This window comes from Anser cygnoides, chromosome 33 (genome assembly GCF_040182565.1).
Source record: "Anser cygnoides isolate HZ-2024a breed goose chromosome 33, Taihu_goose_T2T_genome, whole genome shotgun sequence".
Lineage (NCBI taxonomy): Eukaryota > Metazoa > Chordata > Aves > Anseriformes > Anatidae > Anser > Anser cygnoides.
This window is the reverse complement of record NC_089905.1, coordinates 2,363,933-2,376,971: the sequence shown is the minus strand read 5'-3', so window position 1 is coordinate 2,376,971 and position 13,039 is coordinate 2,363,933. Positions and strand designations below refer to the sequence as shown.

The 13,039-nt window shown below is 52.8% G+C and overlaps 4 protein-coding genes across 4 annotated transcripts; all 4 read left to right on the top strand.

Moving 5' to 3' along the window:
• Window positions 1-1,506: 1,506 nt before the first annotated feature.
• LOC106029419 (feather beta keratin) lies at window positions 1,507-2,279 on the top strand. Its single transcript, XM_013170705.3, has 2 exons — window positions 1,507-1,642; window positions 1,962-2,279. The coding sequence occupies exon 2, from the start codon at window positions 1,983-1,985 to the stop codon at window positions 2,277-2,279; it is 297 nt and encodes a 98-aa protein (XP_013026159.2). The 5' UTR covers window positions 1,507-1,642; window positions 1,962-1,982.
• Window positions 2,280-4,462: 2,183 nt separating this feature from the next.
• LOC136788100 (feather beta keratin-like) lies at window positions 4,463-5,709 on the top strand. The gene is made up of 2 exons (XM_066986000.1): window positions 4,463-4,615; window positions 4,951-5,709. Exon 2 carries the CDS (start codon window positions 4,972-4,974, stop codon window positions 5,266-5,268), a length of 297 nt encoding a protein of 98 aa, XP_066842101.1. The 5' UTR covers window positions 4,463-4,615; window positions 4,951-4,971; the 3' UTR covers window positions 5,269-5,709.
• Window positions 5,710-8,342: 2,633 nt separating this feature from the next.
• On the top strand, window positions 8,343-9,572 carry LOC136788104 (feather beta keratin-like). The gene is made up of 2 exons (XM_066986007.1): window positions 8,343-8,479; window positions 8,815-9,572. The coding sequence occupies exon 2, from the start codon at window positions 8,836-8,838 to the stop codon at window positions 9,130-9,132; it is 297 nt and encodes a 98-aa protein (XP_066842108.1). The 5' UTR covers window positions 8,343-8,479; window positions 8,815-8,835; the 3' UTR covers window positions 9,133-9,572.
• Window positions 9,573-11,196: 1,624 nt separating this feature from the next.
• On the top strand, window positions 11,197-12,428 carry LOC136788141 (feather beta keratin-like). The gene is made up of 2 exons (XM_066986137.1): window positions 11,197-11,338; window positions 11,671-12,428. Exon 2 carries the CDS (start codon window positions 11,692-11,694, stop codon window positions 11,986-11,988), a length of 297 nt encoding a protein of 98 aa, XP_066842238.1. The 5' UTR covers window positions 11,197-11,338; window positions 11,671-11,691; the 3' UTR covers window positions 11,989-12,428.
• The last annotated feature ends 611 nt before the right edge of the window (window positions 12,429-13,039 follow it).

Genomic DNA, 13,039 nt, shown 5'->3' with positions numbered 1-13,039 from the left:
CTGGGTCCCCTTGGTGGGCTCAAAGTTGCCCAGTGGTTTCCCAGCTTTCCCTTGGGTCAATCTATTTTATTTATTGATTAATTGATTTATTCTGGGCCTGGTCAGCAGTCCTTGGGCCCTGTGTTGACCCTGGTTGCTGTCACTGGACCTGACCCTGAAGTGTGGACTGGCTTGTCATCAGTCCTGTGTTACCACCATGAATCTGACCATTGAGCTGGACTCCTGGCTGAATCTGCCTTCCATCTCCTCATCTTCCTTGCTCAGGTGCTGTGCAACGAGAGCCATTGCTGGTGTAGCTGCTGCCCTGCTGGCTGTATGGCCTTGCTTGGCTCCTGGCTCCCATTTTGTAGGCAGCAGGTGGCTCCTACTGAGCTGTGACAGCACTCTTTGGGATAGATGTTCACTGTCATCATCAGGGTAGTACTGTGCGCCTTCAAACCCTTCCTCATCTTCCTAAATGAGGAATTTGGTTGGGCCTCTGTGATTAGAGAGTTGCCTGTGTCTGGTGGAGTCCCAGCCTCATTGGGAAGGCATTTTGTCCACCCCGTGGGATAAGGGCCTGGCTGAGGGGCCTGAGCTCTGTATGCTGATTATCCCAAGCTGGGCGGTTGTTCCCCCAGGAACTGTGCTGCTGAAGGAAAGTGCAGGGTATGTCTTGGTGTTGCCCCTTGGCACACGTCCCCAGGGACGTCCTGATAGCTGCTGCTGCCCAGGCTGCCCTCGATGGCACTCCCAGACCTCCCTTGTTTCTGGGCAGAGTTCTGTGTTGCATGGAAATATGGTCACATTTTTGCTGGTGTGCACTGTTCTGTCAGTATGTGGGGTCAAAGCAGAATCTGAGGCGTGGAGATGGGGAAGGAGGAAAGCAGCTCTATTTGTTGTCCAGTATGGGCCTTTGTCTGCAGGAGACATCCCGGTTTAACAGGAGTGGGCAGCAGGAGTGTGTGTTAGAGAGAGAGCCATGTCCCTGTTTCTGAAAGAGGCCTGCTGTGGTGACAGGGGACCTCTAGTTGTTGGGGGCAGAGGGGAGAGGAAAACCAGCCAAGCTTTTGTCTCCTGAGAGCAATGCTTGGTCCCACAGAAGGGCTGAGGCCTGATGGCAGAGCTGCCATGCTTGGAAATCTGTTGCCTAAGGCAGCCTGAGCAGGTTGATAGGTAAAGCAAAGGCTGTGTCTGCTCTTTGCTGATGAGTCTGGCTGGCAGTCTGACCTTTAAGGGTGGGTTTGCAAGGAAATGAGTACCCATGCATTTAGGACAAAGCCTGAAGGAAGCTGCAGGAGGGTGAGAGGCTGGCACCACTTGACAATTTGGCCATCTCCTTCTTTTTGCCTTCATCTTCTTCCTGTGCTTTTGTGTCACTTCCCCAGAAGCATTTTGGCCTGTAATCCTGTCACTTGAAAGGAGCCTGTGTGATGGAATGGGCATGTCCTGAACAGGAAAATGAAAAGGGGTCACTGCAGGGAACATAAGACACCCATTTCTTTAATTGTGGTGTTTTGCATACTTGACGGTCTTGTTGGTAAACACATTACAAGTGCAAATGGCGCCTCTGGGCCTGGGGCAGTCTGGACTGGTATAAAAGCCTGTCCAACAGCAGGCTCCCTCATCCACTTCTCTTGCCTTCTCCTCCTTGGTGAACAAGGTGAGCTGCAAGGACCTTCTCCTCACTCCCCTCTTGCTCTTCTTCTCCCCTTGGCCTTCTGGCCTCGATCAAGTCTTTGCCTCCGTGCATGTTTGGTGTGGGCCTTGCCCCTTGACGCTGCTCCCTCCATTGCTGTTCTGCTTGCCACTGCAGGGGGAGGTGGGAGGAGGTCTTGGGCTGTCTTTGCAGGGGCCCTTGGGCCTCTCTCTGTCCTCGCACAGCCTGTCGCTGCTCCCCAGACTATGCCTTCTGTCTTGGCCAGCAGGCTGTCAGGCTGCTGCTGACACGCTGCTTGTTCTTTCCCTGCCCTCTCTCCCAGGTGCGCCTCCATCCCACAGCCATGTCCTGCTACGATCTGTGCCGTCCCTGTGGCCCAACCCCGCTTGCCAACAGCTGCAACGAGCCCTGTGTCCGGCAGTGCCAGGACTCCCGTGTGGTGATCCAGCCCTCTCCCGTGGTGGTGACCCTGCCCGGCCCCATCCTCAGCTCCTTCCCCCAGAACACCGCTGTGGGATCCACCACCTCGGCTGCCGTTGGCAGCATTCTGAGTGAGGAGGGAGTGCCCATCTCCTCCGGGGGCTTTGGCCTCTCTGGCTTTGGTGGCCGCTACAGTGGCAGGAGGTGCCTGCCCTGCTAAAGCCCACGAGGATGACCAGTGAGCGCATCGACCAGGAAGCCTGAAGCCAAGCGCCGGACTGAGAACGGAGCTGCTGGCCAGGGTTTCCAGATGGGCTGAGCACCCTCGTGGCCTCCTGCAGAGCAGAGAGGGAAGCCAGGGTGCCAGCCTGTGCTGTCTGGAAACACGGCCAGCAGACATCTTCTTCTCCCGCTTTCTTCTCTGCATCATGAGTCCTTGTTGTCTCCTGCTGTCGTGTACCATGGGTTCATCCGGAAGCAAGTCAAGAGTGTCCTGTTTCTTCTTCCTCCCATCTTTTGAGGGAGGAAGATGTGCATCCTGCTGTGGTGAAGGGGGGTCTGACTGTCAGCTGTCCTTGTGTCAGACTGGGCCGGATCCCTTCCTCCAAGTGCTGCTTTGATTCCTTCTTCAGACTCATTAAAGTTTTTGCTGCAATGTAATCTGAGTCTCCTTATGTTCTTTTTCTATTGGGATGTCCGGTGAACCTTTCCAAGGAGAACTGTGATGTCTTGGAGTGGAAAAGCATGGGTGGATATGGTCCTAATATGGATCATCTTCATGCCTGTAGGAGATGAGTACTCTTGAAGAATTTGGTCTTTATAAATGTCAAAGAGAGGTGGAGGAAAGTCGTATTGGCAAAGTCTTAGAAGGGTGTCCAGGAACTCCCTCTAATTGAACTATCACCAACAATGAAGGTTTTCCAACACTTTGTACTCTGCTGCTCAAGGCAGGAAGGTATGAAGGGGAGAAGCATGACTGAAAAAGAAAAGCCACAAACATTTCTCCCAAGAGCAATAGTTAATCTGAGGGAGAGTCCAAAACCCAAGATTATAGGTGCCCTGCTTAGAAAGGTGATGCCTAAGAGGATCTGAGTGACCATAATGTTTATGGGTGACACTAACTTTGTTGATGACACCAAGGCGAGTGGTACAGTTGATATCCCTGTTGGGAAGGGATTTTAGCAGGAGGGACCCTGCCAGGTGTGAGAACTGGGGCCATGTGAACTTCATGAAGTTCAGCAAGGGCATGTGCAAGTTCCTGCGTCTGGTTTGAGGAAATCCCCCATGTCAGTACAGGCTGGGTGTGGGCATGTAGATGTGGTGCTTCGGTACATGGTTTAGTGGTAGCCTTGGCAGTGCTAGACTAACAGTTGCACTTGATGATCTTAGAGGTCTTTTCCAACCTAAATGACTCTACGATCCTGTGAATTGACTGAGATTGGCCCTGCAGAGTAGGAGTCAGCAATATGTGCTTGTAGCCCAGAAAACCAATTACATCTTGGGCTGCATGAAAAGAAGTGTGGCCAGCAGGACAAAGGGAGGTAATTCTCTTTGTCTACTGTGCTCTACTTCACCCAGAGAACCGTATCCATCTCTGGGTTCCCTGGTACAAGAAAGACGTGGACCTGTTAGAGCAGGTCTAGCAGAGGCCATGAAAATGACCTGAGGGCTGGAGTACCTCTGCTATAAAGACAGGCTGAGAGAGTTGGGCTTGTTGAGCCTGGAGAGGAGAAGGCTCCAGGGAAACATTGCAGCCTTTAAATATCTAAAGTTGTCTTGTAAGAAAGATGGATAAAGACTTTTTACCAGGCACAGCAGTGACAGGACAAGGGGAAACAGTTTTAAAGTGAAAGAGGGTAAGTTGAGAGGGGATCTAAGGAAGAAAGTTTTCACAGCGACAGTTGTTACACACTGGAAGCCTCAGCATTGAGAATGTTCAAAGTGAGGTTGGATGGAGTATGAGTAACCAGATCTGGTGGAAGATGTCCCTGCCCAAGGCAGAGGGTTGGACTAGATGATCTTTAAAGGTCCCTTCCAAACTAAGCCATTGCCTAACTTAAGATTTTATTACAGCATCAGGGGGAGCAATTGATGATGCTGGCCCTCCCATGCGGAAGTCCAGGCGAAGCTTCAGGGTTAGGAGGAAACCTACCCCAAACATCAGGACAAGTGTTGAAGCAAGGCCCCAAAGGGCAAGAGGCTGGCGTTCCCCACCGAGGTTGCACACTCCTCATCACTGGCCGCATCATCTGCTTGTGCTGACGTGTCACGTCTTCTGGAAAAAAATATTTTGGCCTCTAATCCTGTGACTTGAAAGAAGACTCCGTGGTGGAATGGGCATGTCTTAAGCAAGGAAATGAAAAGGGAACGTTGCAGGGAACAGAAACAAGACACCCATTTCTTTAATTGTAGTGTTTTACATACAAATGGGCTTGCTATAACACATACTGCATACGTGGTGTGCCACTGGGCCTGGGGCTGTCTGAGCCAGTATAAAAACCCATCCAACAGCATGCTCCCTCATCCACTTCTCTTGCCTTCTCCTTGGTGAACAAGGTGAGCTGCAAGTGCCTTCTCCTCACTCCCCTCTTGCTCTTCTTCTCCCCTTGGCCTTCTGGCCTCGACCGAGTCTTTGCCTCTGTGCAGCTTTGGTGTGGGCCTTGCCCCTTGATGCTGCTCCCTCCATCACTGTTCTACTTGCCACTGTGGGGGAAGGTGGGAGGAGGTCTTGGGCTGTCTTTGCAGGGGCCACTGGGGACACAGGCTCGCAAGCCCCTCTCTGTCCTCGCACAGCCTGTCGCTGCTCCCCAGACTATGCCTTCTGTCTTGGCCAGCAGGCTGTCAGGCTGCTGCTGACACGCTGCTTGTTCTTTCCCTGCCCTCTCTCCCAGGTGCGCCTCCATCCCACAGCCATGTCCTGCTACGATCTGTGCCGTCCCTGTGGCCCAACCCCGCTTGCCAACAGCTGCAACGAGCCCTGTGTCCGGCAGTGCCAGGACTCCCGTGTGGTGATCCAGCCCTCTCCCGTGGTGGTGACCCTGCCCGGCCCCATCCTCAGCTCCTTCCCCCAGAACACCGCAGTGGGATCCACCACCTCAGCTGCTGTTGGCAGTATCCTGAGTTCTGAGGGAGTGCCCATCTCCTCCGGGGGCTTTGGCTTCTCTGGCATTGGTGGCCGCTACAGTGGCAGAAGGTGCCTGCCCTGCTAAAGCCCAGGTGGACGTCCAGTGAGCGCATCGACCAGGAAGCCCGAAGCCAGGTGCCGGACTGAGAACGGAGCTGCTGGCCAGGGTTTCCAGATGGGCTGAGTACCCTCGTGCCCCCCTGCAGAGCAGAAAGGGAAGTCAGGGTGCCATCCTGTGCTGTCTGGAAACACGGCCAGCAGACATCTTCTTCTTCTCCCGCTTTCTTCTCTACATCATGAGTCCTTGTCTCCTGCTGTCCTGTTCCATGGGTTCATCCGGAAGCAAGTCAAGAGTGTCCTGTTTCTTCTTCCTCCCGTCTTTTGAGGGAGGAAGACGTGCATCCCACTGTGGTGAATGGGGGGTCTGACTGTCAGCTGTCCATGTGGCAACCTGGGCCGGATCCCTTCCTCCAAGTGCTGCTTTGATTCCTTCTTCAGACTCATTAAAGTTTTTGCTGCAATGTAATCTGAGTCTCCTTATGTTCTTTTTCTATTGGGATGTCCAGTGAAGCCATGCAGGGAGCACTGTGATGTCTTGGAGTGGAAAAGCATGGGTGGATATGGTCCTAATGTGTATCTCCTTCATGCCTGTAGGACATGAGTACCCTTAAGGAATTTGGTCTTTATAAGAGTCAAAGAGAAGTGGAGGAGAGTCATATTGGCATAGTATCAGAATCACAGAATCACAGAAATGTAGGGATTGCAAGGGACCTAAAGATATCATTGGGTCCAACCCCCTTGCCAAAGCAGGTTCGCTAGAGCAGGTTGTCCAGGTAGGTGTCCAGACAGGTCTTGAATATCTTCAGAGAAGGAGAGTCCACAACCTCCCTGGGCAGCCTGTTCCAGTGCTCTGTCACTGTCACTGTTATGAAGTTCTTTTGCATGTTAGCGCGGAACTTCCTGTGATCCATTTTGTGGCATTGCCCCTTGTCCTGTCCTCACATACCACTGAAAAGAGGTTGGCCATATCCCTCTGTCTCCCACACTTAAGGTATTTATAAACATGAATAGAATCCCCTCTCAGTCTTCTTTTCTCAAGGCTGAACAGACCCAGGTCTCTCAGCCTTTCCTCATAGGGGAGATGCTCCTTGACCCCTTTGTGGCCCTCTGCTGGACTCTTTCCAGGAGATTCCTGTATTTTTTATTCCAGGAGCCCAGAACTGGATACAGTACTCCGGGTGAGGCCTGACCAGGGCTGAGTAGAGGGGGAGGATCACCTCCCTTGACCTGCTGGCCACCCTCCTTTTAATGCATGCCAGGATCCCTTTGGCCTTCTTGCCTACAAGGGCACATGTTGGCTCATGACCAACCTGTCGTCCACCAGGACCCCCAAGTCCTTCTCTGCAGAGCTCCTCTTGAGCAGGTCATCCCCCAGCCTGTACTGATACATGCAGTTGTTCCTTCCCAGGGGCAGGACTCTACACTTACTCTTGTTAAACCTCATTTGGTTTCTCCCTGCCCAGCTCTCCAACCTGTCCAGGTCTCACTGAATGGCAGCACAGCCTTCTGGCATGTTGGCCACTCCTCCTAGCTTTGTATCGTCAGCATACGTGCTGAGGGTGGACACTATTCCCTCATAAAGGTCGTCGATGAAGATGTTGAACAAGACTGGACCCAGCACTGACCCCTGGGGAACACCGCTAGTCACAGGTATCCAGCCAGACTCTGCGATGCCAATCACCACGCTCTGAGCTAGGACGGTCAGCCAGTTCTCAACCCACTTTATTTTCCAATAATATATCCCACACTTTCTCAGCTTTGCTAGCTGGATGTCGTGGGAGAGAGTTATGGGTGACACTAACTTTGTTGATGGCACCAAGGCGAGTAGTACAGTTGATATCCCTGTTGGGAAGGGATTTTAGCAGGAGGGACCCTGCCAGGTGTGAGAACTGGGGCCATGTGAACTTCATGAAGTTCAGCAAGGGCATGTGCAAGTTCCTGCGTCTGGTTTGAGGAAATCCCCCATGTCAGTACAGGCTGGGTGTGGGCATGTAGATGTGGTGCTTCGGTACATGGTTTAGTGGTAGCCTTGGCAGTGCTAGACTAACAGTTGCACTTGATGATCTTAGAGGTCTTTTCCAACCTAAATGACTCTACGATCCTGTGAATTGACTGAGATTGGCCCTGCAGAGTAGGAGTCAGCAATATGTGCTTGTAGCCCAGAAAACCAATTACATCTTGGGCTGCATGAAAAGAAGTGTGGCCAGCAGGACAAAGGGAGGTAATTCTCTTTGTCTACTGTGCTCTACTTCACCCAGAGAACCGTATCCATCTCTGGGTTCCCTGGTACAAGAAAGACGTGGACCTGTTAGAGCAGGTCTAGCAGAGGCCATGAAAATGACCTGAGGGCTGGAGTACCTCTGCTATAAAGACAGGCTGAGAGAGTTGGGCTTGTTGAGCCTGGAGAGGAGAAGGCTCCAGGGAAACATTGCAGCCTTTAAATATCTAAAGTTGTCTTGTAAGAAAGATGGATAAAGACTTTTTACCAGGCACAGCAGTGACAGGACAAGGGGAAACAGTTTTAAAGTGAAAGAGGGTAAGTTGAGAGGGGATCTAAGGAAGAAAGTTTTCACAGCGACAGTTGTTACACACTGGAAGCCTCAGCATTGAGAATGTTCAAAGTGAGGTTGGATGGAGTATGAGTAACCAGATCTGGTGGAAGATGTCCCTGCCCAAGGCAGAGGGTTGGACTAGATGATCTTTAAAGGTCCCTTCCAAACTAAGCCATTGCCTAACTTAAGATTTTATTACAGCATCAGGGGGAGCAATTGATGATGCTGGCCCTCCCATGCGGAAGTCCAGGCGAAGCTTCAGGGTTAGGAGGAAACCTACCCCAAACATCAGGACAAGTGTTGAAGCAAGGCCCCAAAGGGCAAGAGGCTGGCGTTCCCCACCGAGGTTGCACACTCCTCATCACTGGCCGCATCATCTGCTTGTGCTGACGTGTCACGTCTTCTGGAAAAAAATATTTTGGCCTCTAATCCTGTGACTTGAAAGAAGACTCCGTGGTGGAATGGGCATGTCTTAAGCAAGGAAATGAAAAGGGAACGTTGCAGGGAACAGAAACAAGACACCCATTTCTTTAATTGTAGTGTTTTACATACAAATGGGCTTGCTATAACACATACTGCATACGTGGTGTGCCACTGGGCCTGGGGCTGTCTGAGCCAGTATAAAAACCCATCCAACAGCATGCTCCCTCATCCACTTCTCTTGCCTTCTCCTTGGTGAACAAGGTGAGCTGCAAGTGCCTTCTCCTCACTCCCCTCTTGCTCTTCTTCTCCCCTTGGCCTTCTGGCCTCGACCGAGTCTTTGCCTCTGTGCAGCTTTGGTGTGGGCCTTGCCCCTTGATGCTGCTCCCTCCATCACTGTTCTACTTGCCACTGTGGGGGAAGGTGGGAGGAGGTCTTGGGCTGTCTTTGCAGGAGCCACTGGGGACACAGGCTCGCAAGCCCCTCTCTGTCCTCGCACAGCCTGTCGCTGCTCCCCAGACTATGCCTTCTGTCTTGGCCAGCAGGCTGTCAGGCTGCTGCTGACACGCTGCTTGTTCTTTCCCTGCCCTCTCTCCCAGGTGCGCCTCCATCCCACAGCCATGTCCTGTTACGATCTGTGCCGTCCCTGTGGCCCAACCCCGCTTGCCAACAGCTGCAACGAGCCCTGTGTCCGGCAGTGCCAGGACTCCCGTGTGGTGATCCAGCCCTCTCCCGTGGTGGTGACCCTGCCCGGCCCCATCCTCAGCTCCTTCCCCCAGAACACCGCAGTGGGATCCACCACCTCGGCTGCCGTTGGCAGCATTCTGAGTGAGGAGGGAGTGCCCATCTCCTCCGGGGGCTTTGGCCTCTCTGGCTTTGGTGGCCGCTACAGTGGCAGAAGGTGCCTGCCCTGCTAAAGCCCAGGTGGACGTGCAGTGAGCGCATCGACCAGGAAGCCCGTAGCCAGGTGCCGGACTGAGGACGGAGCTGCTGGCCAGGGTTTCCAGATGGGCTGAGTACCCTCGTGCCCCCCTGCAGAGCAGAAAGGGAAGTCAGGGTGCCAGCCTGTGCTGTCTGGAAACACGGCCAGCAGACATCTTCTTCTCCCGCTTTCTTCTCTGCATCATGGGTCCTTGTTGTCTCCTGCTGTCCTGTGCCATGGGTTCATCCGGAAGCAAGTCAAGAGTGTCCTGTTTCTTCTCCCTCTTGCCATGTGAAGGAGGAAGACGTGCATCCGGTTGTGGTGAAGGGGGGTCTGACTGCCAGCTGTCCTTGTGGCAGTCTGGACCACATCCCTTCCACCACGAACTGCTTCGATTCTTTCTTTAGACTCATTAAAGTTTTTGCTGCAATGTAATCTGTCTCCTTATGTTCCTTTTCTATTGGGATGTCCAGTGAAACTGTCCGGGGGGAAACGTGACGTCTTGGAGTGAAAAAGTGTGGGTGTATATGGTCCTAATGTGGATCTCCTGCTTGCCAGGTGGAGTTGGCTAGTCTCGAGGCAGATAGCTGTTTGTGGAGAGGTGGAGTGGTGTATTGTGTTTATAAGACATAATGAGGTATGCTTGTGCAGACCAGTGCACAACTGGATGAAGCTCTGATGGTGGATTACCACTCTAAAGATATTGTTTTGCTCATGCTTCCTCCAAGGACATCTGCAAAAGCCTCAAGGAGGAGAAAGTCCCAAAGAAGTCAAAGGGACAGGTGGCAGCTAGGGCAGCAGTGTAAATTGAGATCTAAGCCCTGCTTTGATCTTGTGCTGTGGGCGTGTGTAATGTCTAGGGGAGGGAGAGGGAAACATGGAGGGTGCTTCCTCTCCTCTAGGGAGAAAATTAGTGTATGTGGTATGTCCAGAAAACACTGCAGAGGACAGGAATAGAGCAGGACGAGTATCATCTGCCCTGGTGGAGCAGTCCTGTGGTGAAAAGTGTTATGTCTTGCAGGGTATTATATGTGCATCACTGTTTCCTGAAGCCAAGTGGGTCTGGAGCAGCCCCGCAGGACTCCTCCAAAAATCCCACTCTGCTGCTGTGCAGGCTGTGCCTGGGGTGGTCCCAAGCCAATGATTGCTTTGTCCCTCCACCCTGGCCTCAAGCTGGGGAGACCGAGGTTGTGGCACACCAACAGCTCTGTTCTCAGTTCCCCCTTCCCACACTCTTGTCCTCCACAGGCACTGCTTTGCTCCTGCCACTCTGATCCTGCCTCAGGCAGAGTTAGGGGCACGTCTGGTGCCCTTGCTCATCTGGCTGCCCTTGTGAGGACTCCCAGAGCACGCGTGCTGCTGAGCAGGGTGGGTGAGGTGTCCTGTGGAAATCCTACCAAATATGTGCTTGTGCCTGCTGTGCTGTCAGTCTGGACAGCCAGGGCGAAAAGACATGGGCAGGCAGAGTGATATGTATCAATTACTCAGCATGTGCTTTTGTTATTGAAGCTCTCCAGCAGGAAGTCTTGGGAGGGCAGCAGCCTTCATTCCCATTTCTTGGAATTAAGATGTGTAAAGCAGGAAGGTACAAAGGGGAGAAGTACGATTACAAAAGAAGAGCCAGGCACATTTCTCCCAAGAGCAATAGTTAATTTGATGGGGAGTCAAAAATGAAGACTAGAGGAGCCCTGCCTAGAAAGGCAATGTTTAACACAAGATGAGAGCATATTATAAAGGGGAGCAATTGCTGTGGCCAGACTTTGAATGTAGAAGTCCATCCTGGTGCTTCAGGTTTAGGAGGAGAAGAGCCTCAATCATCAAGATAAATACTAACACAATGCCCCAGAGAGTAAGAGGCTGGCATCCCCTGGAGTGCCAGGACACTCTTCATCACTGGCAGTACCATTCTTGTGCTGACGTGTCCTTTCTCAAACATTTTGGCCTCTAATCTTGTCACTTGAAAGGAGACTGCCTGATTGAATAAACATGCCCTGAACAGGGACATAAAAAGGAAGCATTGCAGGTAACATAAACAAGACAATTTCTGTAATTGTAATGTTTTGCATGTAACATGAGCTTCTGATAGACACATTACATGTGCAAAGGATGCTTTGGGCCTGGAGCATTCTGGACCAGTATAAAAACACATCCAACAGCAGGCTGCCTTATCCACTTCTCTTGCCTTCTCCTTGGTGAACAAGGTGAGCTGCAAGTGCCTTCTCCTCACTCCCCTCTTGCTCTTCTCCTCTTGGCCTTCTGGCCTTGACCGAGTCTTTGCCTCTGTGTAGCTTTGGTGTGGGCCTTGTCCCTTGACGATCCTCACTCCATCACAGTTCTGCATGCCACTGTGGGGGAAGGTGGGAGGAGGTCTTGGGCTGTCTTTGCAGGGGCCCATGGGGACACAGGCTCGCAAGCCCCTCTCTGTCCTCGCACAGCCTGTCGCTGCTCCCCAGACTATGCCTTCTGTCTTGGCCAGCAGGCTGTCAGGCTGCTGCTGACACGCTGCTTGTTCTTTCCCTGCCCTCTCTCCCAGGTGCGCCTCCATCCCACAGCCATGTCCTGCTACGATCTGTGCCGTCCCTGTGGCCCAACCCCGCTTGCCAACAGCTGCAACGAGCCCTGTGTCCGGCAGTGCCAGGACTCCCGTGTGGTGATCCAGCCCTCTCCCGTGGTGGTGACCCTGCCCGGCCCCATCCTCAGCTCCTTCCCCCAGAACACCGCAGTGGGATCCACCACCTCGGCTGCCGTTGGCAGCATTCTGAGTGAGGAGGGAGTGCCCATCTCCTCCGGGGGCTTTGGCCTCTCTGGCTTTGGTGGCCGCTACAGTGGCAGGAGGTGCCTGCCCTGCTAAAGCCCACGAGGATGACCAGTGAGCGCATCGACCAGGAAGCCTGAAGCCAAGCGCCGGACTGAGAACGGAGCTGCTGGCCAGGGTTTCCAGATGGGCTGAGCACCCTCGTGGCCTCCTGCAGAGCAGAGAGGGAAGCCAGGGTGCCAGCCTGTGCTGTCTGGAAACACGGCCAGCAGACATCTTCTTCTCCCGCTTTCTTCTCTGCATCATGAGTCCTTGTTGTCTCCTCCTGTCCTGTGCCATGAGTTCATCTGGAAGCAAGTCAAGAGTGTCCAGTTTATTCTTCATCTCACCATGTGAGGGAGGAAGACGTGCATCCCGCTGTGGTGAAGGGGGGTCTGACTGCCAGCTGTCCTTGTGTCAGACTGGGCCGGATCCCTTCCTCCAAGTGCTGCTTTGATTCCTTCTTCAGACTCATTAAATTTTATGCTGCATTGTAATCTGTGTCTCCTCATGATCCTTCCCTTTTGGCATTCCCAGCCATGCTCTGTCGAGGGAACTGGGATATCATGGAGTCTACAGGTTCTTCTGCAATGAGACTATTGAATTCTGTGCCTACACTCCTGTTTCTGAAGCAGTCAACCAGTCCAACAGAGATGCACAGGCAGTGCTTTTGTGTTTGCCAGACCATTCTGCAGCATTCACCTAAGGGTTTCTGCCAAGTCCCTGTCTGACCCTTGCCTACCAGAGCAAGGAGAGGAAGAAATCCTCCTGGATGAAGCCGTTGTGCCTTCCTGACCTTCTGCCCCAAAATGGAAGGGCACCAGCATCAGGGAGGGAAGCAACATGGCTTGAGTATGGTTGCTTAATTACACCATGCTCTGGTGATTGCTCCTGCCACAGGGGACACAAGGGAAAACAAGCTCCACAGCCCTTCTTCCCATATGCTCTAGTCCTCCACAGGAGATGCTTTTGTCTGTGTCACCCACTCCTGCTTGAGGCAGAGTGAGGGGCACCTCTCATGCTATCCCCTATGCTGGGGAAATCCTACGATGCCTTACACTGTAACTAAAGGCCTGCATTCTCTGACTGACCACTGGTGTCAGGTAAA

What these genes read in the sequence shown, in the direction of transcription:
- LOC106029419 (XM_013170705.3), top strand. Translation starts at nt 1,983, where the DNA reads ATGTCCTGCTACGATCTGTGCCGTCCCTGTGGCCCAACCCCGCTTGCC.
- LOC136788100 (XM_066986000.1), top strand. Translation starts at nt 4,972, where the DNA reads ATGTCCTGCTACGATCTGTGCCGTCCCTGTGGCCCAACCCCGCTTGCC.
- LOC136788104 (XM_066986007.1), top strand. Translation starts at nt 8,836, where the DNA reads ATGTCCTGTTACGATCTGTGCCGTCCCTGTGGCCCAACCCCGCTTGCC.
- LOC136788141 (XM_066986137.1), top strand. Translation starts at nt 11,692, where the DNA reads ATGTCCTGCTACGATCTGTGCCGTCCCTGTGGCCCAACCCCGCTTGCC.